This window comes from Tasmannia lanceolata, unplaced genomic scaffold (assembly GCF_043159265.1).
Source record: "Tasmannia lanceolata isolate RefF3 unplaced genomic scaffold, GAP_Taslan_0.1 ptg000006l, whole genome shotgun sequence".
NCBI classification, from domain to species: domain Eukaryota; kingdom Viridiplantae; phylum Streptophyta; class Magnoliopsida; order Canellales; family Winteraceae; genus Tasmannia; species Tasmannia lanceolata.
In genome coordinates, this window is record NW_027518683.1 from 26,573,347 (window position 1) to 26,601,224 (window position 27,878).

Genomic DNA, 27,878 nt, shown 5'->3' on the forward strand with positions numbered 1-27,878 from the left:
TCTCAATGAAGAACAAAGAAAAATAAAAACTCTTAATGCCTCTTAATAGGCTGATTACAAAGTTTAAGCTCACAATCACTCCCAAGAAATAAGCAAAAGAAAAGCCTTATGGAGTGCCTCTTGAAAGAATGTGGAAATACATATTCAAAGAGGTTTTGCTTTTGATTTTTAAAATGAAGCTCAAGGAGAAATGAGATTTGATCTTTCTTAAATGTTCAAAAGCTTGTAGAGATAGGTTTTAATCATATATATATAGTATATTTCAAAATATGACCGTTTGGGGTAAAACTGTAAATAATTGGCTTGAAAAAGTCAAGCAAAAAACGCCTCAACGGCTAGTTTGCCCGACCGTCGCGTTCGATGGAACCGCCGCGGTTGCGCGCCCCTATCGGGCGCCCTTTTATATTTTAAAATTTCTTACCGTCGCGGTCGACCGGCCCCATGGCGATTGTCCGGTGAGGCTAACCTGTTAACTTAAAAATTCCGCTCAAAAACCTATCCGCGGTCGACCGTCCCATTACGGTCGTCCGCCAAGCCCAACCTAGATGTTTTCTGAATTTTCAGAAAATCAATCGGCAGTCAACCAGATTGGCCCGGCCGACCGACCCGATAAATTTCGAGATGTCCTGAACTTCCAGGTTCTATCTCGCAATCGCTCGGCAGAGCCCGGTCGACCAGCCCTGCGTGAAATTCTATTTTTTAACTTTAAAAATCAGGGGCTTTTGGGCTATGGTCTTGGGCTTAAGTCCTAGGTTTTCAAACACATTTTTGGGTGTGTATGGTTTTCAAAGATGTAAAAAGTTAAGTATGAAAACCATTTGAAAGTGCATTTAAACATAAAATCAAGAATACATTCTAAAAATGAATACCATAAGTCTTCTTGGAACGTGTCGGCTCCTTTGCAATTTCTAGGACTACTTCAGCTTGAGTGAACATCTTCAACTTGATATGGCTCATGTGACTTCTCCTCCAATCTTCAATACATGTTGAGGTACATGAGGTGTCACCATAGCATGTTCAACTCCAAGGTCCTTCTTGACACTTGCTAGGAGCTTGTGGAATCTTCATGATGAGCTTCTTGATTTGAACATCTTCAAATGAGGATGTCTTCACTGTAGGTGCAAGCTCTTTGTTCCTTGATCCACAAGCCATGTGTTGTGAAGAGTTCTGTAATGACGATTATAACATGAAATTCTTGTATACAACACAACACATCAAAGCAACACATCAGTCCATAAATGCTAATCAATTTGGTTTGCTAGCATCAAAACAAGAAGATAAGGTGAATGATTAACCCATGGAAACCCTTGGGCTTACATAAAATCATTAATATACCCCCCAAATATAATTGATGGGGGGATTATTTTGGTAAAAACATGTGTAATCCCTAAAGTACCCCCAAATATAGTTGTTGGGGGGTTATTTTAGTATGAACATGTATAATCCCTAAAGTACCCCCAAATATAGTTGTTGGGAAGGGTATTTTTGGAACACAAGAAATTACACAATGTAATTTTCGAAATTACCCCCATCACTAGTCATTTTTTCTAACTTTAAGGGGTATTTTTAAAAACACACAAAAAAAAGGCAAAATTGCCAGTGGGCCGTGCCGGCAAGCCTAGCCCGGTACGGCCACGCCTTTGTGCCGTGCTGGCACGGCCCACATCACTGTAGCAATCGTGCCGTGCCAGGCATGCCGACTGCCGGCACGACCCAATTGCCACCTTGACATTAGAGCAGCCTCGCAGGCTCAATTTTCGGCAGATTTTGTCTTCATTAACGAGTTGGCTGTTCTCACATGCAGCAGCCCACCCGCGAAATGTTCTCACCCGGCCTCGCGGGTTAGTTATAGACCGTGAGCGTGGAAGATAGATGAAGAAAAGATGTAAAAGACAAACACTTTCGAGAAAGGTGGGTGAGGAGTGGAGAACTTTAATCTTCTTACCATCATAGTTTTCTTTTAAAAAGCATAGCGAACTTGTCTTTTTTGTGCTAAGGTTAAAGAATCCGCTTTTTTGTGCTAAGGTTAAAGAATCCGTCATTCGTTGGTGAGTCGCGCTGCTTAGCAAACTGTTTATGGAAAGAATAATCAGAAAGAGGGGAACATGTTTATGGTTTCCTTTTTTACTCTACTGTTTTCCGAATCCTAAAAAATTACACTCTGAGACCCAACCCAAGACCCCTTTTTTTTTCTTAACCTTCTGCAGAAAGGAGAACTAAAGCAGCGAGAATCAAGAAGATAAATAATGCAATTCTTCGATCTCTTCCCAATTTGCATTTTGCAGCAGCAGAAGCAAAACCCAAATGAAATCAAACCCTAAAATTAGAAACCCTTTTCTTCTGTCATAAAATTAAAAAAAAAAAGAGAAAAGGAAAGAACTTCAAGCTCTTTACAGAAAAACAGATCCGTCAAAAGATTTTTTTCCAAATTATTCAACCAAAACCCAATTAAATTCTCCCATCAAACCTTAAAATAAAAAATCGCTGCTGCTTTGCCAGCAAAATTCAATTCCGGTATGAATATAACCAAAACCCAGATAAAAAATAAAGAAAAATCACAAACCCCAAATCTCATACCATAACATACGATCCTATACAAAACAAAACAACCCCAACAACTCCCCTACTACCACCATTACCTGACCCAATCCCACTAGATCTAATCAACCCAAAATCCGGTGGCGACAAAAGCCGGGTCGGCGGAGTAACCACCCCCGACATCGAAATCTCCGGCGATAACGCAATTTCCGGCGGCGGCGCAACATTCTCCTTCGTCCCCATCGAATCCTTCCCAAAAATCTCCTTCGGCAACAAAACCCTAGAAACAGCAAAAATCGCCACAGGATTCTGATCAAAAACCGTCTGCGTAATCGACGCCTGAACAATCCCCGTATCAATTGCCACTGACCCATTAACCCTAGTAATATTCAGAGTATATCTCCCAGCCCCTGAATCCTCAGTAGCCAATGTAGGCTGAACCGGGTTCACAATCGATTCTAAAGAACCCAAAGGATAATAAGAATGCAATACATGGAATTTTAATACTACAGCTTTTTTATCCGCCGGTAAAGACTGGAGCTTCTCCGTCGCCGGAAGATCCGCAAAGGCGGAATCCGTCGGAACAAAAATTGTAATTCCAGCGCCGCGCTCGTCGGACTCGAATTCATCCGTCACGCCTGAGGCTTCCAACATGGAGGCCACGACATTGAAATTCCTCCCATCGATGAGGGCTTTGGTTATGTTTAAAGCCGGAAGGGGCCGCGTCTCGGACGCGGCGAGATCTGAACCGTAGGGGATGATGAGGGAATTGACGGTGAAAATTGAGACATTGTAGGGAAAGGTTTTGATGAGAGAAAGGATGGAGGAGTTATTTGAGGTTGAGAAAGGGATTGGAGGACGGATGTTGATAGAGCCGTTAGGGTTAACGGTGATGTTAACGGCGCCTAGGTTGTTGATGGCTCGGCCGGTTGTTTGGTAGAGTGTAGTGACTAGCATGCCGGCGGGAGTGATTTGATGGAGGTCTGACCAGGAGAGGTATTGGAGGAGGACATGGTACCGGAGAATGTCGGCGATGTTGGAAGGAGAGCTGAGGTGGGTTAGATCTGACCTGAGGTAAGAATTTGGGACTACTAAGAGGGTTAGGGATGACCGGCCGGTCAGGTCACCGGCGACTGAGGTTTCGGATAAAAGACGGTTGAAATCTGAGAGATCAGGGTAGGAGGATAAAAGGGTAGTGATGTTGAGGGAGGAGGAGAGGGGGATGAGGAGGAGGAGGAGGAGGGGAATGAGGGGGATGAGAGGGGTAAAATGGGAAATGGAAAAAGAAGCCATTTTCTTTTTTCTTTTTCCTTCCCGTTGCAGAGAGAAGGGGAAAGTGTAAGAGTGGAAAAGAGAAGTGCAGTGGAGAGCATAGAGGAGGTGAGGGTGAGAAAAATAATAATAATTAATTAATGGGTTTTTTTGCTATTTTTTGCTAGTGTTCGTACGGTATGCTGGTTGATGGATGAGAATAACGACAAGAGCCACCGTCAGGAATGGGAGGCTACAGTTTGACGCTATTGGATTTCGCCACGTGGATTGTGATCTTTGTCGGGTTTTGAAAATGGTATTGAGGTCATTTATATTTACGTTTGATGCCACCAGATATTTTTTTTCTTTCAATCTCTTGGAAAGTACTTCTAAAATTGACTACTCTACGACATTTTACGATTCAGATTCGTTAATACAATTTTTTGACCATTAAAGTTTGGGAAATATTAATACACCCCCCTCCACTATGGCCAAATTCCAATTCTAACACCGCGTGGTATCGAAGCTACCAAAGACACCCCGCGCAACTTTATGACATTTTTAAGTAAACTCCCTGGCATTTCACCCTATAGTTCAAAATTGATCACGGACACCCCTTGACAATTTTCTTCATTCCTCTCCACCCCGTCACATAACAAGCATTATTGAAAGATGAGGGGTATCTTTGGTAAAGTCGATACCACGGGGTCAGAAGTGGAATTTGGCCACAGTTGAGGGGGAGTGAATGTAATTATCCCTTAAAGTTTTTTTTGTTAGGATTAAAAAGACGTCTTCTACAACTTTCTCAAAACTTTTATGATTCTTCACCTTTCGCATTAGGACATAAGATTCCGCTCTCACACACCACGGGAACACTCCCAAGATTGCGCATTCGATCGATCTACGCAACCATGTGCTAGTGCCACAGCCCCACTGGAAGGTAACGATACCAAAGGTACCATGCGAACTATCCTAAGTTAGTGGCTAGTCCAATTATACAGATGGTCAAACAACGACCCAAAGGCCAAAACGAATTTCATGGAATCAACATATAATAAAGTCAATGAATCTTTCAACCATTGAAACATGCACACATGCTTATTCGATTTTCAGAAAAAAAAATATGCCAAGAATATATTGATTCTAAAAACATGATTTCATGAATCTATATCAAAATACAATATTTGAACATAATCATGAAACACAGTAACATGTAAAACATTATGGGTTTGAAACCCTGGTATAGAGATAAAGTACTTACAACTACTGATCAAGTCCTTTAATGAACGATGTTTCCACGTCTTAATCATCGTACAAGGTCACCCTATAATCATATCAACCACAAATTAATGTTTGAGCGCAAGTACATATCAATCGGGGCGAGATCATGCCCCCAAACTGAAATCAAAACCCAAATAAAAACCCGACTAGAATCGAAGGTTCGGTCAACCGAACTTGGACCGGTCGACTGGCTTTGGTTGGTTGAAGGCCCCTTTGGCCGTCCGAACACTTGAATATGGAATTTTTCCATAACACAATTAGACTTCCATTTTCCTCCATGTTTTCTTCTTCAAACACCTAATTCCCCTTCTTAAACACCACAAATCATCTTATATCCTAAACTTGATTCCTCTAAGTCCCTTTTTCATGGATTTACATTATCTTTATAGCTCAGAGATCCCCAAGAACCCTTCAAAATGTCGAAAACTTTTCCGGGTAAAGATCGAGGATAAGATATCACAAAAGTTATGATTTATTAACTATAAATCATTCTTAATACGATGAATATGATTCTTTATTCTTTTAGACTAATAAATAATCACGTTTCTTAGCTTGGAAATCGTTCTTCCATGCTCGAAAACTCTTTTCGCCAAGATCTCTCTTCCTATTCAAGGTTTTCTCTAGAAATCTCCTCTCTTAGGGTTTGTTTTGTAGAAGTAATTGTGAGTTACAGCTTTAGGGAGTGTATTATAGCCATAAAACCTATGTTTCATGTGAATTTACTGAAATACCCATAATTACCAAACTGCCCTTAGAAGAAAGATTACCCTAAGTGAAAATCGCAAATTGCGATTTTAGAGCGAACCTGACCTTTGTGTTAGGGGCAAAATCGCAATTTGCAATTTTTGCCCCGAAAACCCTATAAATAGGGGGGTGTTGGAAAGATTTTCACCCCAGGCGAAATCGATACGCACTGCAGAACTAGAAATCGCGTAGAACAAAAAAATTTCTCGCCAATTTCGTCCGTTAACCCAGGAACCTATGGACTAGAAGATCTGATGGTGATTCAAATAAAAATATAAAAGATGAAAATACCTTTGTAACTAATCGTAATATCAGCCTCTGCTTGATCTACTCCTCGAACAACCACGAATGATCTGATCACCGCAAATCCACAAGTTAAACCGATGGATTCCTTCAAATTGAGCAAGGGAAGTTGAAGAACTTTTCTTCAAACATATGTAGTGATATATATATATATATATATATATATATATATATATATATATATATGAGGGCAGTGTTCCTGCGCAGCTGCTCAGTTAGCTTAACTGAGCAGCTGCCCCAAAAACTCATGTGGCCACATTTTGGGTGGGATCCAAAGCATTCATTTGATGGGCCCTTTCATGGGTAGGGTGTCCACCAAAAATCAGCTCCATTGGATCACCTTAGGGTGTCCATTTGTGGGGCAAAAAATGGACAGATTTGTAGACAAACAGTATCTGTCCATTTTTGGCCCCACAAATAGACACCCATTGGTGATCCAATGGAGCTGATTTTTGGTACACACCCAATCCATGGAAGGGCCCATCAAATGAATGCTTTGAATCACCCAAAAAATATAGGGCCACATGAGTTTTTTGGGGCAGCTGCTCAGTTAAGCTAACTGAGCAGCTGCGCAGGAACACTTTGCTCATATATATATATATATATATATATATATATATATATATATATATATATATATATCAGTACCTTTGGATGAGAATTTGAATTTTCTTGATGAAGCTTAAGGTTTTCTCAAAACAATTTGAACTATAATTGAAAAACTAGGAGATAAAGAGAGAAAACTTGCGAGGAGAAGAGAGAGATAGTCTTCGATGTATGTCCAAGGAGCAAGGACGGAGCTAGGAATTTACACTTGGGGGGGCCGGAATAACTTTTTGGGGGGGGGGGGAATAACTTTGGGGGGGGGGGCGCTTATCATTACCGAAATTCAGGAACGCCGGTAAATTCCTTTTCCCTTTTAGCAGCATTTGTGAACGCCGGTACTTATAAAAAAAGATTTTGCAAGTCTTTGGAGGGGTCGTGGCCACGCCCATGCTATATGTGGCTCCGCCACTGCTAAGGAGGGAGCACGAATTTTTCAGCCTTTTTCAGCATAAAAAAAACTTGCTATGATGATTTATATAGAGTTGGTTTCCTACTTTAATAAATTCTTAAAGTTTCTCCCATAATTTGACTCAAATTGGGAAAACTAGTTAAGTAGACTTTCAATATTGAAAACCAACACAAAGTGGGAAGCAATGGTAGGTTTCCTACTAGCATTGGCATGTTTCCAATTTTGGAAAAACGTGGTTTGCTCGGGCTGGGTGTTTCTGCATGTGGGGCCCTCCCTGATGCTGGTGCATTCCCGCTACAAAGTTGTTGGCCAAATTTTGACTTCATTTTTGGACTATTAGATGGACGAATTTGAAAAATCATAAACTACAAAGTTGTAGCTCTTTAAAAGTTCTTCGAAACGAGTACTTTTACACTCATTTTCTACCAAACGGTCAGAAAGTTATGACTATTTTAGTAAAATGAGTTTATAAGCTAAAGACACACTTGTTATTTAATTTTTCTAATTAAATAAACTTATTTCCTCCTACCCAATGGGATAGAATCTCCATCCATAATATTCTATAATTCTCAAAGTACCCCTAAGTTAACAATTAACTCTTTGGGTATTCTTAATGCGTCATACGATGTGTATATACCAAAGGAACTACGCAAATATTTTCCCTCGCATCAAATGTGACGAATCTAGTCCGTTGTGCAATCTAGTAAATGCGGGACCCTTATCCAAAGGATATAATGGTCATTCAAGTTATGAGTGGGATCGTTGCAGGGATCCGATGGTCGATCCTACAAAACCCAATCATGGGTCCCACTGCGATTTTTCTCGGTAGTCAATGACTACAATCGCATTGGATCAGTGGCCTACTGTAAGCCCAAGGGTTCCCATGGGTTAATCATTCACCTTACCTTCTTGTTTTGATGCTAGCAAACCAAATTGATTAGTATTTATGGACTAATGTGTTGCTTTGAGGTGTTGTGTTGTATACATGATTTTCATGTCAAAATCGCCATTACACAACTCTTCACAACACATGACTTGTGGATCAAGGATCAAAGGAACCAAGAGCTTGCAACTACATTGGATTCATCCTCATTCGAAGATGCTCAAGTAAGCTCAACATCATGAAGATTCCATAAGTTCCTAAGCAAGTGTCAAGAAGGAGCTTGAAGTTGAACATGTCATGGTGACACCTCATGTACCTCAACATGCATTGAGGATTGGAGAACAAGTCACAAGAGCCAAGACAAGGACAAGATGTTCACCCAAGCTGAAGAAGTCCAAGAAAGTGCAAAGGAGCCAAGACATTCCAAGAAGACTCAAGGTTCGTATGTTTAGAATGTATTTGGAGTCCTTTTGATTTAATGTAAAATGCACTTTCAAAAGGTTTTCAAATGGTTTTCATACTTAATTTTTTTACATCTTTGAAAACCATACACACACCCAAAAATGTGTTTGAAAACCTTGGACTTAAGCCCAAAAACCATAGCCCAAAAGCCCCTGATCTTTAAAGTTAAAATGGAATTTTTACCAGGGCCGGTCGATATGGCTAGGCCAGACGACCACGGGATGGAACCTGAAAATCCAGGCCATCTCGAATTTTATCGGGCCGGTCGACCGCGGATATGTGTCTGTTTCAAAACAGAACAATCCTACATGGTTTGGGAGGGCGACCGCGGTGGGTCAGTCGACCGAGATAGGTTTTTGAGCTAAATGATTTGAGCAAACAGTAAGCCCTCGCCGGGCGACTGCCATGTGGCCGGTCAACCGCGACGGTAAGAAATTTGAAAATAGAATAGGGCGTCCGATAGGGGCGGGCGACCGCTGTAGCTCGGTCGACCGCCGCGGTCGAGCAAACTAGCAGTTGGGGCATTTTCTGCTTGACTTTTTCAAGTCGTTTATTTACAATTTTATCCCAAACGGTCATATTTTTAAATACACTATATATACATCATTAAAACCTATCTGTACAAGCTTTTGAACATTTGAGAAAGATCAAACCCCATTTCTCTTTAGCTTCAAGTTTTATTTCAAAAGCAAAAACCTCTTTAAACATGTATTTTCACATTCTTTCAAGAGGAACTCCATAGGGCTTTTCTTTTGCTTATTTTTTGGGAGTGATTGTGAGCTTAAACTTTGTAATCAGCCTATTAAGAGGCATTGAGAGTTTTTCATTTTATTTGTTCTTCATGAGAGGGTCTTCTCTTCGGCCCGTAAAGAAAGGTGAAGGAAAGGGTCTCCGATTCGGCCCGTGAAGAAAGGTAAATCATGTGTGAGGGTTTGATTCCCTTGCCAAGACTTCGTACGACGGGCTTCGCTTTGGACCTTGAGAATGGAAAAGCTTATTGTAAGAGCTTCGAGATTAGGCTTGAAATCTCACCATAGTGGAGAACCCAAGGAGCCAAACTTGGAAGAGTGGAGTAGGTCAAGTTGTGACCGAACCATTATAAATCTTGGTGTCCTCATTGTGGTGTGCCTTGTCTCCTCTATCTCTTTCCTTCTCTCTCTTGCACGTGTGGTGATTGGTAATTTCGAACCTTACTTATGATTATGTTTTAATTGAACAAGGGTTAGTAAATGCACTTGAGTTAAATGTTATAAACCCTAATTTCATTATGATATCCATTTGAACAAGGGTTAGTAAATGTGCATTATTAGAATATCTAAACCTTAGCTTATATAGATAAATCTTTTTGAACAAGGGTTAGATTAATTAGTGCTTAATTAAAAGATTAATTTTTAATCTTTCATTAATTAAGCCTAAAATTTTTAATTAGCCAATTCATCCCCCCTCTTAGATTGTCACACTTGTATTTCACCTCTATCGATACGTAACCCTGAAGATGACCGTCAAATCATTGTACCCTCACATCTAATATGTGCAAGCCCTTTCTCCATTCTTCATCTACTGAGATGGGTCCTACGGGGGGTGGACAACTATTACCCCCTGGACCCACTCATGGTATACCTTCCAGTCAAGCAGTTATGGCCTGCAAATGCATTTGCAAAATTATTTCAAAAACATGTTTTAATAAAATATTTGATAAACCATTTATCAAATCCGCTTGGCCAGTAGATGATATCTCCTTTATTAGGAGAGGAGAATTCCATGTCGGGTATCCCTATTAGCCTTATGGGTTTGTCCAAGAATCCAGTACTACCCTCTGATAACCCATAGAAGGACCATGGTTAGATAGACCAAGAATATAGGTTGGGCCCACATACCAATATGACTCCTCATATCTAAGGACATGTAAAGGGTCATGTTTGGTAAAATAGCCTTACTAACTCTTGTCCACAGGTTATTCTAGTTTGATCTTGTTCAGTACACAATACTATCGATTCTAGTTTGATCTTGTTCAGTACACAATACTATCGTCGCACCGACTCTTCTTCCTTAGGGTCCACTACCCAAGTGACTGAGATAAGCCACTCCAAGACACGTGCCTGTAGGCAAGACTAGTGTTGGTTTAGGAGGAGATATCCAATCTCGACCCCAACCAGGAACCTTTAAAGTCTGCAAAGAACTGGGATATCATATCTCTCTACTCCCTAGGTTTATGAATCCTTGAGCATGGTATTCCTTCTTTGCTACCTAAAGACGAATATGTGACAAATAACAAACACATCACACATATTCAATCATATATTACCCATTAGATGTCATGAAATTAAATCTTTATTGATATTAATGTGACAAGATATATGAAATGTATTGGCTTTTAGTCCACTAACTCTAACAATCTCCACTTGGCTTCAAAGCCAGTCATGCATATATCGCAAACCCATTCCCTCATCTTCTTGCCAAAACTCCTTTTGACTAAGGGACTTGGTCAAGGGATTCACCACATTAACCTCTAATGCACTCTGATTTATGGCTACATCACCCATGTTGATGATCTCGGGTATCGTTAGATAGCACAGAAGGATGTTCTTTCACTTCGATTGAGATATCAGTTCCTTTTCTTGAGCACTTTGCCCCTTGTTGTAATCAGACAAGGTAATGGGCCTCCCAACACAGTGAACAAACCCGAGTCCATGCTAGAACTCCTACATCCATACAACCTCTCTCTCACCATATCTCATATGGAGGTATACTATGCCTTAGTCATAGGTTCATAAATGGTATCTTGCTTGAAAAACTTCTTCAACTAATTAGCTAAAAGTGAGTCTCTTTCATGCCTTTGAGATCAAATTATCATCCGTATCAATTGATCCAGTGATGATCTTTTCACCCTTCTAACAGATTAAGCAATGCTTAGTCATTTTAAGGAACTAGAAAATATATGCTTCACCACTTCACAATGCTTAGGGCATGGGTCAAAACAAGATCTGTTGAACTTAGTCACGTGGTGACAGATATTTGGCTTGGTACTTAGCATGGCCCATGTCAGACATTCCACAACAGATATATTGAGATTGATGATAATCCTCTGCTCCTCCTTAGATGTCCCAAAAGACATCATCTTGGAAAGCTCATTTCCATACCTAAAGGAAATTAACTCTTTCTAGGAATCTACCATACTGAACTTAGCTAGTATCTCGTCCAACTCTTCTTGGACATCCCTGACATTCTATTCTCAATCCCTAAACACTTTAAGGTTCTAGAATGTAAGATTCTCAAGTCCTTCATTGCAAAGCAATTGGAAATGCATATCCTATGTCGAACAATGTCCCTATGCCATTTTCAATACGCGGGACATTATTTATACACCACACTGAAATGTATATCAAAACACTCCCGCTAACCTATTTGCAAACACAAGCCTCCTCCATATTTTGTGAGAGGTCAAACTCTTTTGTTACTCCACCAAAACAGAGGTTCCAACTGCGAGACAACTGCTTCAATCTTTAGATTTCAGCAACTTGCACACTTTTGATTACTTTTTCTGGCAGCCTCAAAACCCTCAAGCTGGAGTACGTATATCTTCCTGAATGTTTCCATTCAAGAAGACAGTTTTGATATCCACTTGCCAGATCTTGTAATCCAACTGTGCCATTATCATCAACAGAATCCAACTGTGTGGAGGAGTATTCAAAATGGATATAATGAACCTAACAAATACATGAATTTATGGGATGATAATGAGAAGAAAGAATCCACCATAAATGCAAAAGATATGAGTGCCTTGATTTGTGCCCTATCACCTGAAGAATTTAACCTAGTTTCCACTCTTGAAACCACTAAGGAAATTTGGGATGTGTTAGAAGTAGCTCATGAAGGAACTAATCAAGTTAAATAATCTAAAATGAATCTTCTTTTTAGGCAATATGAACTCTTCATGATGGAACCTAATGAAACCATTTTAAAAATGCACACAAGATTCACCAACATAACAAATGGCTTAAAATCATTAGGAAAGAAAATGTATAACAAAAAATTGGTTACCAAAATACTTAGATCACTACCTAAGGAATGGGATCCCAAAGTCATCGCCAATGAAGAAGAAAAAGATGTATAAAAAATGGGACTAAAAGACTTAATAGGATCCTTGGTAACTTATGAAATTATTCTAAAAAAGGTAGGGAAAATATTAATAGCAAATAAACAAAAAGAAAAGATTAAGAAAAAAGGGAATTGCTTTTAAAGCTAGAATTGAGAGTGAAGAAGAAAGTGAGGAAGAAGTACAAGAAGATGATCTAGCTCTCTTCACTAAGAGATTCAAGAAGTTTCTCAAGTTCAAGAAAGGAGGAAACACAAGCCGAGGAAGAGATAGACCTACAAGCAAAGAAGAAATGAGCTGCTACAATTATAGAAAGGTTGGGCACATAAGGCCAAATTGTCCTCAAAATAAGAATGATGAGAAGAGCAAGAAGAAAAGAAGAGATGGCAAGGAAGCTATGTGTGCGGCTTGGGATGAAGAAAGTGTCTCATCAGAGAATGAATCAAGTGGGAAAGAAGGGGATGATCTTTGCTTCATGGGACTAGCCGAAGTGACCAATGGGATCTCCATTTCCGAGGTAAATGATCTTGCTGATATTTCTCATGAATTTTCTAATGATGAATTGTTAATTGCTTGTGAGAAACTTCATGAAAATTTGGATTTACAAATTTCAAAGAATAAAATTATGAAAAAATCCTTGCAAGATATTACTAGAGATTTTGGTTTCTTAAAGAAAAAATTTGATTTGCACGCAAGTACAAGTAAAAAATTGATTTTGGCAAACAAAATATTGAATGAAGAAATTGATAAGCTTATTTTAGAAAATAAAAGCTTGAAAGATGAAAATGAGAGGCTTGATTCTAAACACAAAGAGCTAAATCTATCATTTAGAATTTTTTCATGTGGAAAGAAAAAACTTGATGAAATACTTGAAAACAAGCTTGTCTCTTTAGAAAAAGTTGGACTTGGATACCAACACTTTTTCAAAGGAAAAGCTTCTTTCAAGAACAAAGTTATGATATCTTCTTCCCACAGGCATGCTAGTACTAGCTCTTTTGTACCTACTTGTCACTATTTTGGTATAGTAGGTCATTTAAGATTTGCATGTAATTTTAAGAAATCGAAAGCATCTAAATTTATTTGCGTTTGAAAAGATGGCCTTGATTATGTTGCTAACCATGAAGAACCCAAGAAAAGGTGGGTACCTAAAGTTTCAACTTGAGTCTTGATTTCTTATAGGTGTGCTTGAAGGGCAAGCCCACAAAGGACAAATGGTTTTTGGATAGTAGTTGCTCAAGGCACATGACGAGAGGTGTGACCAAGTTTGCCTTCATCACCATGAGCGACAAAGAAAATGTCACCTTTGGGGACGACACAAGAAGCAAGATCATTGGTGAAGGTACAATTAAAATTAAAGATATCAAAGTTGAACATGTTTTGCTTGTTGATGGTCTCTTATTTAACTCGATTAGCATTAGCCAATTATGTGATCTTGGCCATAAAGTTCTTTTTGAAAATGATAAATGTAAGATCATAAATGCTAAGAATAATGAGGTAGAATTTGTTGCATATAGAGATGGAAATATGTACTCATTAGCCTTAGAAGATCTTAAAAATCAAAACATACTGTCCTTCCGCCATAAAAGATATCTGTTGGCCATGGCATAGAAGACTTAATCATGGTCATATGGACTTAATCTCAAGATTGTCATCTAAGAACTTAGTAAGAGAACTACATAAGCTTAAGTTTGTAAAAGATAAAATTTGTAGTGCTTGCTTGCATGAAAAACATACAAAAGATTCTTTTAAACCTATAAGTGTAATATCTACCTCTTGTCCACTACAACTTTTTCACATGAACCTATTTGATCCCATGAAGACTTGTAGTAGAGAAGGAAGTAGATATGTATATGTGATTGTTATTGACTATTCTAGATTCACTTGGGTGTCATTTTTTGCAAGTGAAGATGAAACCTTCAAAATGTTTGTTAATCTATGAAAAAGAATTCAAAATGAACAAGGAGTTTTCATATATGAAATAAGAAGTGATCATGAAACCGAAATTGAGATCATTGATTTTGAAATTTTTTATAATGAAAATAGAATCAAACATAATTTCTCGGCTCCCAGAACACCTCAACAAAATGGAGTAGTTGAAACGAAAAATAGATAACTTATTGAAATGGCTAGAACAATGTTAAATGACCAAAATGTACCAAGAAACTTTTGGGCGGAAGCCGTTCACATGGCTTGCTATATTCTAAATAAAGTACTAATTAGACCTCACCTCAACAAAGCACATTATAAACTATGGAGTGGTACACCCTCCAAAGTAAGTTACTTTAAGGTTTTTGGATGCAAATGCTTTATATTAAACACTAAAGATAACCTGCACAAATTTGACTCAAAATCCGATGAAGGGATCTTCTTATGATATTCTACACATAGCAAAGCTTATAGGGTGTATAACAAAATAACGCAAATTGTTGAAGAAGCTATCCATGTAAAATTTGATGAATCCTTTGTACTTCCTAGCGTGATTGATGATGAAATCCCAAAGGGCAACACAAGAGGGGGAGAATTGGATAGTTAAAAATTTTGTCCTAATTATAGCAATTATAGATCTAACCCTAGTTCATATAGGCATAACAATAGAAATAGGGTTTAGATATTACCAATCACCAAGGTTTGAAGGAGAGAGAACATAAGAGACGACGCAATCATTTATAGTGGTTCGGTCACAAATAGACCAAGTACTTGGTCTTTCCTTGGAATTTCTTTCACTATTTGAGATTCCATGCGTCGACTGTCCAAGCTTTACAACTTGACTCCTTTAAGGGAACAAACTACCTTTATACAAACCGTATTAGCCCAACGGTTCAATAAGTACTCCTAAATATTTATTTTGATGATTCACAAACTCAATTTGTTATATAATGCTTTTTTATACTAATGCTTCTTGATGTTTAAGTGATCATGTCTGAAGCACAAGCAATCTCAGGAATGTACCTCAAAAGGTTAATCATTTAGTGATCAAGACAAAGTGAAAGACATGAAGAGAGCAATGGCAAAGCAAAATCAAAGCAAGTCCATGTTCCCCAAAGGCAAAGTCAAATTGCAAGGATAAAGTGAACTCAAGGAAGGTGATCGCTCCAAGCGCCAAAGTTATGCACACGTGGATCAAAAGAGTTGATCGAAGCCAAGACAAAGCCTCGTTGAAGCGCCAACAAAGTGAAGATCAAAGTATACCTAGAATATATTATGTTTCATAATGTGTATTTCAATCTCATGGCACAAAAAGAGGACTAAAACAACCCTAAAATGGACCATACATTCATGTGCATACCATGGTGGTGTTCATACATTATTGAACCCACGTGGCATCACAAATTAATCAAGAAAATCAAAGTTTCGGAGGCAAAACACAAAGGCAAACAGATTGCACTCAATACAGTTCCAAGTGCCTCCACGGAACTCCGTGGAACCTCACATAGCTCCATGGTGCAACCTGTCCGAAAAAAATATTAGGCCCAATGGCTATGACGGAGCTCTGTGGCTTGCCGTTAGAGACTCTCAAATGGTCATATTTGAGTCTCTTGTATATAAATGATGGTCTAGAGCTCATTTAAGTCTTCTAATACGTTGCCTAACCATCGTAGATCATTGAACACATATCTGAGCATTATTAAAGATCTTTAATCACTCTCACATCCTCTCTTTGTGCTTAAACCTTGAAATAGATTTGTGAAACTCTAGGATTGATTTGTACTTTTCTTTTCTATTGAGAGTGAGTGTTCTTTACATTGTAATCAGCCTATCTAGAGGCAAGTGAGCTACATCTTCATCTTCTAATTATACTGGGCAACAAAAGGCGCCGTAGTTAAGACCCTTGAAGCTTTGAAGCTTGGATTGTACTTGACGGAGGAACGCCGTATTTAAGTTCCTTGGAAGAAGATTCTAGTGGAATCCTCGAGTAGACAAACTTGAGAAGAGTGGAGTAGGTCATGGGTTTAAGACCGAACCGCTATAAAAATCTTGTATCAAGCCTCTTGTCTCTTCTCTTCCTCTATTTTGGTAAGCGCTTAAACTCTTGTCTTTGAATCTTATTCTTAATTTTCAATCAAACTAAAACTAGTGCAAGAAAAGTTTTTAAAATTCGTTAAATTTTTAAAAGACACCCAATTCAAACCCCTCTTAGGTTGCTAAGTGGAATTTCACTTGGTATCAGAGCTTAGGCTCTTAAACAGGATTTCTCTTGAAAACCTACAAGGGAAAGATCCAAATGGCAACCTTTTCTCAAAGTAGTGAAGGGCAATCTACTACTAGACCTCCCTTCTTCAATGGCTCAACTTACCCCTATTGGAAAGCTAGGATGAAAGTGTTTTTAAAATTTTTGGATTTTGATGTATGGAAAAGCATTCAAAATGGATATAAAGAACCTAGTATTGACATGAACCTATGGGATGACAATGAAAAGAAAGAATCCACCATTAATAGTAAAGCCATAAATGCCTTGATTTTTTTCTTATCTCCCGAGGAGTTTAACCGAGTTTCTACTCTTGAAACTGCTAAGGAGATTTGGGATATGCTAGAAGTAGCTCATGAAGGGACAGATCAAGTAAAGGAATCAAAGATGAATCTTCTCTTTAGAGAGTATGAACTCTTCATGATGGACCTTAATGAAACCATTACCGAAATACACACTAGGTTCACCAACATAACCAATGGTTTAAAATCAAAAAAATGCCAAACAATGAGCTAGTAACTAAAATCCTTAGATCACTACCTAAAGAATGGGATCTTAAAATCACCGCCATTGAAGAAGCAAAAGATGTATCAAAAATGTGATTAGAGAAATTGATAGGTTCTTTGATAACTTTTGAAATGGTTTTAAAAGGAAGAGAAACAATAAACAAACAAAAAGAAGATACTAAAAAGAAAGGAATAGCTTTCAAAGCAAGAGTTGAGAGTGAAGAAGATGTACAAGTTGATGATCTTGCTTTCTTCACCAAGAGATTCAAAGAATTCTTCAAGTACAAGAAAGGAGGGAACACAAGCCAAGAAAAAAATAAACCTACAAGCAAAGAGGAGATGAGATGCTACAATTGCAAGAAGGTTGGACACATAAGGCCAAATTGCCCACTCAACAAGAATGATGATAAAAATAAGAAGAATAGAAGAAATGGTAAGAAGGCTTTGTGTGCGGCGTCTTGGGATGAAGGGAGTGCCTCATCCGAAAATGAGTAAAGTGAAAAAGATGGAGATGACCTTAGATCCATGGGACTAGCCGAGGTGAAAAATGAGATCTCCATTTCTGAGGTAAATGAGCTTGATGATATTCTTCATGAATTTTCTAATGATGAATTGTTAATTGCTTGTGAAAAACTTCAAGAAAACTTGGATTTACAAATTGCCAAAAATAAAACAATAAAAAAGTATTTGCATGATATAACTAGAGATTTTGGGTTTTTGAAAAAGGAATTTGATTTACAAACCAATACAAATGAAAAATTAATTTTGGAAAACAAAGCCTTAAATGAAGAAATTGATAAGCTCATTTTAGAAAACAAGAGCTTGAAAGATGAAAATGAAAAACTTGAATTGAAATGCAAGGAGCTAGATCTATCGTTTAGAAAAATTTCATGTCGAAAGAACAAGTTAGATGAAATTCTTGAAAATAAGCTTGTTTCTCTAGAAAAACTTGGTCTTAGATACCAACCCTTTTCTAAATGAGAAGCCTCATTCAAGAGTAAATTTGTAAAGTATTCTTCACACATGCATGCTAGCTCTAGTTCATTTGTTCCTACTTGACACTATTGTGGTAGAGTAGGACACTTAAGATTTTCATGTAAGGTTAAGAAATTAAAAGCCTCTAACTTTGTTTGGGTTAGAAAAGATGAACTTGATGATGTTGCTAACTATGAAGGACCGAAGAAAAGGTGGGAACCTAAAGTTTCAACTTGAGTTTGAATTCTTATAGGTATGCTTGAAAGGGAATCCCTCAAAGGACAAATGGTTTTTGGATAGTGGTTGCTCAAGGCATATGATGGGAGATGTAACCAAGTTCGCTTTCGTCACCATGAGCCACCAAGGAAATGTCACCTTTGGGGACGACACAAAAAGTAAAATCATTGGTGAAGGTACCACTAAAATTAGAGATATTAAAGTTGAACATGTTTTGCTTGTTGATTGTCTTTCTTTTAACTTGATTAGCATTTGTCAATAATGTGATCTTGGTCATAAAGTACTTTTTGAAAAAGATAGATGTAAGTTTTGAATGCTAAGAACAATGAGGTATAATTTATTGCGTGTAGAGATGAAAACATGTACTAATTGGCCTTAGAGGATCTTGAGAATCAAAACATCCAATGTCTTTTCGCCATGGAAGATAACCATTGGCTATGGCATAGAAGCCATGTCATGCTCATATGGATTTGATCTCAAGATTGTCATCTAAGAAGTTAGTAAGAGAGCTACCTAAGCTCAAGCATGTAAAAGATAAAGTTTGTAGTGCTTGCTTGGATGAAAAACATACTAAAGACTCTTTTAAACCCATAGGTGTGATATCTACATTTTGTCCACTACAACTTCTTCACATGGATCTATTTGGTCCCATGAAGACTCGTAGTAGAGGAGGTAGTAGATTTGTATTTGTGATTGTTGATGACTACTCTAAATTTACTTGGGTATTATTTTTAGCTTGAAAAGATGAAACCTTCAAAAAGTTTGTCAACTTGTACAAAAGAATTCAAAATGAACAAGGAGTTTTCATAAATGAGATAAGAAGTGATCATGGAACTGAGTTTGAGAACATTGAGTTTGAAACATTTTGTAATGAAAATGGAATCAAACACAATTTCCTGGCTCCAAGAACACCTCAACAAAATGGGGTAGTTGAAAAGAAAAATAGATCACTTATTGAAATGGCTTGAACAATGTTAAATAAGCACAATGTACCAAGAAACTTTTAGGCGGAAGCCGTTCACACGGCGTGCCATATTCTAAATAGAGTGCTCATTAGACCTCACCTTAACAAAACACCATATGAACTATAGAGTGGAACACCCTATAAAGTTAGTTCAAAGTTTTTGGATGCAAATGTTTTATATTAAACATGAAAGATAATTTGCACAAGTTTGATTTCTAATCCGATGAAGGTATCTTCTTAGGATATTCAACTCATAGTAAGGCTTATAGGGTGTATAACAAGAAAACTCAAATTGTTGAAGAGTCCGTCCATGTTAAATTTGAGAGTCATTTGAACCTCCAAAAGTGATTGATGAAGATGATGATGATGATGCCAATCTTCTAGAGTCTCATAGTCAAGTAGATACTCTTGTACAACCCTTAGCAAATCTTGATTTAGAAGGTCAACCTATAGAAGAGGTTGAAGTAGAAGGTCCTCCTAAACATAGTAGAATTATGTGTAGTCATCCCTCTACTCAAATTATAGTTGAAACCTCTTGATTGTGATATTAAATAACCGCAAGTGCACGGATCGCGTGTAGATACGGGTCGAACTCAGGAAAGAGAATTGTGATTTCTACCCTTATACTATTCGAAAAATAAACTTACGATATATTGTGCCTGGAATGTACTCAGGATTTTCGTGGACTACAACCTCGGATCCAACAATATATTTAAATTTATAAACTAAATAGATATGAGTTGAACAAAATGAAGAAACGATTACAAATTTAACCCTTATATTTAGGCAAAGTGAACCAAAAGGAATTCTATTAATTATCTAACCTAATTATAAAACCAAAATCTAAATCCTAAATTGATTGAAAAATTGGTTGGAAAACTACTCTAAATTGAATTGGAAATTAAATACAAAAATGATTGAAAATCTAATTGAAACCTTAATTCGATTAAAATATTACTTAGGGTTAGAATCCACCATGGGTTTGGATTGGATAATTAATTAAACCAATTTTTGTTTTGAATTGTATATTTAATAAATCCAGTCAATGAGAAATAAGATCAATAGATGTCATTGCCCATGAGTGATTGATCAAACATACTACCCAATTTCAAATATTATATAAGAAATTATATTTGTTTATCGGCAATTACTCATACAAAAGGGGAAGCCCCTGGCATGAATAATTGGGAATCCACAAATATAAACCCCCATATATGATGTTATTTTTTGCTATTGATTTTAATTAATCATCTTTCTCCTTCCCCATGGCTTCATCTAAACCCTAAGTAGATGAGTTTAGTTACTCATGGAAAAGGCGAGAGAAACAAAATTAAAGAAAATAGAAAAGAGAAGAAGTGCCATCTAAGAACTTAAACAAGAAAAATAATAAGAGTACTTTCTTTAATATTGAAATTTAAAACAAAAGTACATCAAATTATAACTTAGAATTGAACTTGAAAACAAAGAACAAAAATAGAATAAACTTATTCGTTTTCTCCTTCAATGGTTGAATCCTTGTCCTCCTTCAAGCCTTGATCTCGCCTTGGATTGAATCTTGGATGGTTGGATCAAGCCTCTTGATGAAAGATGATGAGATGAGATGAAAGAGAGAAAGGGATTCCTCTCGTCGATATGAGTCCAACGGATCCGACCACGCACGAATCAGAGCTAAAATGAAGAAGTTATGGTCCGTTGAAGTTTTAGAGAAAAAAAATGTGAAGACGCACAGGACGAGACGTCCTTAAAATTCAATAATCATGAGAGAAAGTTCAAGAGAGATAGATATGTAGGATTTTGGGTGAGAATGGTTGCTAAATTAAGGGATTGAAAAATATATAAGGTGGAGATTAAAAAGCTAATCTTAGGAAACAAATGAAATGATAAGATTAAGGCTTGAATGAGCTTTCTGTCTCTTCTAAAAAAAATATGGGTTACTTTCCTATTTTTCCTCTTTCCAAAGTTGTGTGCAAAACCTTCCGATTATATCCTGAAGCAACTTTCTAAATGTCAGAAAAAAAATAATGGAAAGTTTCCAAGTTGAGGAATATGTGCATGAGACGACCAAATTGTCCCTATCCTTCGAATGAATTACAACCATGCCAAATTAATTTGCAAATGGCTAATCTACCCATCCATGTAATAAACACAAACAGTTATATTTGCCTCCCCATCTTGATCTCTAAGGAACGATCCAAGCCATCCAATTGACGGTCCGCTATGTAAATTAATTGTGCCCATCCAAAGCGTTGAATTCATGGATCCCAATGTGAATTTCGATCTTACCAATGGTTGCACTTCTTGCAACATTTTTGTGGGCTGATCTTAACCGTTCAATCGATGGTCAACAATGTAAAATTATTTGCGCCTCACAAATCACCTCCGTAAGATGATCTTAACCGCACATTTAGTAGGCCTTAGAATAAATTACTTGTACCCATCCTAATCATTTTCCAAGGCTATTCTGAACCAACCAATTGATGAACCATAGATGATCTAAACCCTTCAAATGGGGACCACAATGGTGGTGTTCTCATATTTGGTCTTTTCTTTGAAATTTCATCTCTTTAGCTTCATTTTTCATGGAAATTCAAGAATAACCTTGAAACACCAAAAACAAGCAAAATATCTTAGCAGTACCACTCTAAACATAAAATATGCATGTTTTTCCTACCTACAATTCACACATAAATGTGCTCATCAAATTCTCCTATACTTAAGCTTTGCTTGTCATAGAGCAAACAAAAAGAAAAATAAACAAAAATAAAACTTGACAAAAATAAAATTCTAACTCACTTTCGTAGGAATCACGATTGCACTTAGCACATGCAACAAGTCTTTAAACCCCTAGGTTACCCTAGTGGACGAGTTGTGTCTCGTGAGTGTTTGCAGTGAATATACATACAAAATTCTAAAAAATTAAACTTTTCAAAAATAAAAACTTACATTGCAATTCCTAAATATAGAATAAAGCCAAATACTATTTTTGCATTATTTGATTTGAAGTCCTAGGAAATAGGTGATATCTCCCATTATACTCATCTTAAACTCTTTTTGCAAGGATTGAGCAAACTATTTACACATGCTTCCATTAGTAGCACCAAATATAGTGTCATCAACATAGATTTGAACAATAAGCATACTCTTTCCTTTTCTTTTGATGAACAAGGTTATATCGACCTTGCCCATTTGAAAGCTACTCTCTAATATGAAGGAGCTAAGCCTTTCATACCAAGCTCTAGGAGCTTGCTTTAAATCATACAAGGCTTTATCCAACCTATAGACATGATTAGGGTATTTGAAGTCTTCAAATCTGGGAGGTTGTTCAACATAAACTTTCTCCGTGATATACCCATTAAGGAATGCACTCTTCACATCTATTTGATATAACTTATAATTTTTATGGCATGCGAATGTGATAAGCATCCTTATAGCTTCCAATCTAGCAACCGGAGCAAAGGTTTAATCATAGTTGATGTCGTCCACTTGATTGTAACCTCGGGCTACTAATCTAGCTTTATTCCTTTGAATATCTCCATGATCATCTAGTTTGTTTATAAACACCAATTTAGTTCCAATAACCGGATGATCACTAGGCATAGGAACTAATCCCCACACTTAAATTCTTTCATATTGATTTAGTTCCTTTTACGTTGCAACCATCCAAAACTCATCATTTTCGTCTTCATTTATGGATTTAGGCTCTATTTGGGAGAGAAATGCCACGTTAGCACATACATTCCTATAATGTGATCTTGTCTGAACTCCTTGTGACGTTTCACCTATGATTTGACTAGGAGGATGACTAGACATTATTCTATTATGTTTGGTGGGGTCCTTCTCTTCTATTGGTTGTCCTTCTAAGTCTATATTTTCTAAAGGTTGAACAAGAGTATCTACTTGACTTGGAGGTTCTAAGAGATTGATATCATCGTCATCATCTGTAAGCCCAATGGTTCTCCCAAGGGCTTCTCATACTTTCACCCATGTTTTGATGATCAACAAACACAAATTGATTAGATATAAAGAACTAATAAGTTGCCTTGCGTGTTGTGTTGAAACAGAAAAAGTTAAGCACCTTACATGACACAACACAATACACGACTTGGAGATCCATTTACACACAACTTGAAGCAACTCAATCTTGATGGGAGCAAGCTCAAAATGTCATTTGATAGAAGATCCTACAAGATGGAGTGAAGATTTGAAGATCTCAACTAACTTAAGCATTGAACAGAGCTTATTGAAGATCATGTTCAAGAGAAAACTCAAGAGATGTAGTTTCCGAACATAAGTTGTATCTCTAACACTCTTGATGTTTTCTCTATCAAGGTACACTCTCTTGGACCTTCCAAATTTATATTTTTAATGTCCAAGTGAGAACCCAAAAGGATTTCAAAAGAAACATTGAGAATTAACTAAAAAATACAGTTTTCGCAATCGACGGTCGACCGACCCTACCACCCCGGTCGACCGGCCGTTTATAAAGAGGTGAATTCAAAATGGTCAAAAATCATGCAGCGGGCGACCGACCCATTCACAGGCACCCAATCCGGTCGACCGCCACACCTCTGTCGACCGCGACGCTTTGAATATTGTTTTTAAAAATCTGACTAGCGCATGGCCTGCGGGCGACCGCCACATCTTGGTCGACCACGACCAAGCGAAAATAGATTCGTTGGGGCTTTATGTATGCTTTTCAAAAGTTCACAGTTTTTACTCTTTTACCCCCGAACAGCTATATTCTTTCAAGGGCTATATAAATGAGGTTCTAACTCCATTTTAACTAGATAAAATCATTTTGAAATAGCCTAACATCCACTAATCTATTTGGTTTTCATTTTTGGATTTTCAAACCTCTCCCCAAACACTTGTGCCTTGATCTTGATTACATCCAAAGTGTTGGACTTAGGATTTTCTTGTATAATCTTTGAGAGAGAGTTTGTAGTGAGCTTGATTGTTTATTTGCCTAGTTAGAGGCTTGTAAGAGCTTAAAATTTCTTTATCTTCATTCTACTCGCAAGGAGGAGTGGTTCCCTTAGAGGCGGTTTACAAAAAGGGTTCATCTCCTTAGATGCGGTTCGCAAAGAGGAGCAATCACCTTGGAGGCGGCGTTGCAAAGAGGTATTATTTCTTGGAGGCGGTTTGTATAAAGAGGGTTTGTTCTCTTGAAGGAGTCAAGTTGTAAAGCCCGGAGATTCGGCATGTGGAATCTCAAATAGTGAAAGAAATTCCAAGAAAAGACCAAGTATTTGGTAGTTGGGTGTTTGGTGCAAGCCCTGCATGTCATTCACGCCAACGGCAGTAGAGGAATAGTTGAGTTCAATTCTTAGAAATAATGAAAAAGTTGAAAGAAAGGTGGAACCATATAAGTGTCCAATTTTCTATCAAAATTTCTGATTCAAATTCTTTTGTAACTAAGATGACAATTAGAATCTTATCTATGAGGACAAAAGTGTGAAAAATATTAAAATATGATTCCTTAATTAAGATATATGTAGCATTTCACAACATAGGATGGGATAACAAAGATCAAGTATGGGGGTATTCTAGAAGTTTCTATCTTAAGTAAAATATTAAAGCAAAGGGAACTCATCAATCAAGAGAAATATACTAGGGAGCTTCTAAAGAAATTAGGAATGCAACTCCAATGACTATATCAACCAAATTAGAGAATGGTGAAATTAGAAAACCCATTGATGAAAAAAAGTTTAGAGGAATGATAGGAAGCCTATTATACTTGACCGATAGTTGGTTGAAGCCGAATACATTACGACCGGAGCTTGTTGCGCACAAATCCTATGGATGAAGAACACACCCATGGATTACAATCTTGAATTTAATTGTGTTCCAATCCATTGTGATAACACAAGTTTTATAAACTTGACTAAGAATCTAATTCAACATTCAAGAACCAAGCACATAGATGTAAGGCATCATTGAAATGCAAATATGGCAACCCAAGAGAGGGGGTGAATTGGTCAATTAAAAATCTTTGGCTTAATTAGGTGGAATATTAAAATTAATTTACTAATTAAGCAATCATTATTCTAACCCTTGTTCAAATAAGCAAGTTAATGAAAGCTAGGGTTTTGATATTGCTATCATGCCTTTACTAACCTTTGTTCAATTAAAACATAAACACATAAGAAGGTTGGATGTTACCAATCACAAAGTGAGAAGGAGGAGAGAAGAGAAGGCACATCACAATGAGGAGAAACAGGATTTTATAGTGGTTCGGTCTATCAACAAGACCTACTATACTCTTCCAAGTTCACCTCCTTGGGGACTCCACTAAAAATGAGGTTCTTCAATGGCAAATCTCCAAGCCGTACAAACGCCTTCTCCATTCTCCAAAGGGGACAAACCCTTTCTACACGAAGCCTTGCGAGGGGACACTCCCTCTTTACAACAGATTCACCTTTCTTATCGGGTCGAATCGAAGACCGTCAACAGAAATAAAGAACTAAAAATAAAAACTCTCTATTTGCCTCATGATAGGCAGATTACAAACTTTATAGCTCACAAACACTCCAAGGAAAGATAAAATGTAAAGCCTATTGGAGATCCTCTTGATAGCATATAAAAATACAAGTTCAAAGAGGTTAAACTTTTGATATGAATGTTTTGGCTCAAAAGGATGGGATTTGATCTTTCAAAAGGTTCAAAAGCTTGGTTAGAAAGGTTTGGATAGTGTATATATATATAGCCCATTTGAAAATATGACTGTTTGGGGGTAAAACTGTAAAAAAAATGATTTGAAAAAGTCAAGCCCCGCAAGCCCCAACGGCTAGTTTGTCAAACCAACGCGGTCGACCAAGCTACGGCGGTCACCCGCCCTTATCGGGCTCCCTTTTTTATTTTCAAATTTCTTACCGTCGCGGTCGACCAGCCCATGGCGGTCGCCTAACGAGGGCTACCTGTTTGATTAAAAATTTCGCTCAAAAAGCTATCAGCGTTCGACCGACCCATGGAGGTCGCCCGCCCAAACCATGCTGGAATGGTTCTGTTTCAACAGAACCATTTTTGAGGTCGCCCAGATCACACCGGTCGACCGGCCTGCTATTTGAAGCCAAGTGTTGGATTTCTAGCCTTGCTTCCGCGGTCGCCCGGGACACCTCGGTCTACAGGCCCTGCTTGAAATTCCTTTTTAACATTTAAAATTCAGGGGCTTTGGACCATAGTCTTTGAGCTTTAATCCTAGGTTTTTAAACACATTTTTGGGTGTGTGTATGGTTTTCAAAAATATAAAAATTAAGTGTGAAAACCATTTGAAAACCTTTGAAAGTGCATTTAACATAAAATCAAGATGACTCTAAATACATTCTAAAAATGATACTATTGAGTCTTCTTGGAATGTATCGGCTCCTTCGCACTTCCTTGGACTTCTTCAACTTGCGAGTGAACATCTTGAACGTGACTTGGCTCTTGTGACTCCCTCCAATCTTCAAGACATATTGAGAGGTACATGAGGTGTCACCATGTTGGTTCATCTTCAAGCTTCTTCTTGACACTTGCTAAGTATGCTTGAGGGATCTTCATCTTGAGCTTCTTGTCTTGAACATCTCCAAATGGTGATGTCTCCAATGTGGGTGCAAGCTCCTTGATCATTTGTCTCTAGATCCGCAAGCCATATGTTGTAATGAGTTGTGTAATGGCGATATGACATATCAAATTCATGTATAGAGCACAACACCTCAAACCAACACATTAGTCCATAAATGCTAATCAATTTGGGTTTGCTAGCATCAAAACAAGAAGGTAAGGTGAATGTTTGAACTCATGGGAACCCTTGGACTTACATTCTCCCCCTTTTTTTATGATGGCAAACAAATTGATTTGGGAGGCAAGAGATATATGGAAATAGCGTAAACAATAGAGCAATGCTCCCCCTCACTATATGCACATGTGTAATAATTGAATGTAAAGCATGTGATGCATATACAATGGACTACCTAATCAATTCCTAAAATTCTCCCTATTTTAGCAACATCAAAAAGGAAGGAATATTACTGTGAGAGTGCAAGTGGTGTGTCAAGGTGAGAAATAGCTTATCTAAGCTATGTACCTAGTATATGATATGAATTTTAAGCTTATATGATGCTTATCAAAATAGAAAAACAAAGAAAAATGCATGATAAGCTATTTTTTTATCCAAGGATTTATAAGTTTAGGCACAAGTAATGTGGCACTAGATCTTGTGAGCACATCACAATGATCTATTTGAACATGAATATGATACCATTTGGCTCTCCCCCTATGTATTTGTCATTGGTCTTAGGTGAAACCTTTGTGATAGGGCATGACAAGGCAGAATGACTATAGATATGACAATGAGGACATAGCCAATGAATCTTATCATGAAGAATGATGTATTCACCTTCAAAAGCACATGATAAGAGAAAGGATTCATAGGAAATAGGATTGATCAACTAAGATA

The 27,878-nt window shown here is 37.6% G+C and overlaps 2 protein-coding genes across 2 annotated transcripts; one reads left to right on the top strand and one right to left on the bottom strand.

Moving 5' to 3' along the window:
• Window positions 1–2,553: 2,553 nt before the first annotated feature.
• SOS5 (Fasciclin-like arabinogalactan family protein) lies at window positions 2,554–3,935 on the bottom strand. Its single transcript, XM_077382953.1, has one exon. The coding sequence runs from the start codon at window positions 3,829–3,831 to the stop codon at window positions 2,572–2,574; it is 1,260 nt and encodes a 419-aa protein (XP_077239068.1). The 5' UTR covers window positions 3,832–3,935; the 3' UTR covers window positions 2,554–2,571.
• Window positions 3,936–12,865: 8,930 nt separating this feature from the next.
• LOC143878881 (uncharacterized) lies at window positions 12,866–14,181 on the top strand. The gene is made up of 2 exons (XM_077381094.1): window positions 12,866–13,090; window positions 13,753–14,181. Exons 1-2 carry the CDS (start codon window positions 12,866–12,868, stop codon window positions 14,179–14,181), a joined length of 654 nt encoding a protein of 217 aa, XP_077237209.1.
• Window positions 14,182–27,878: the final 13,697 nt, after the last annotated feature.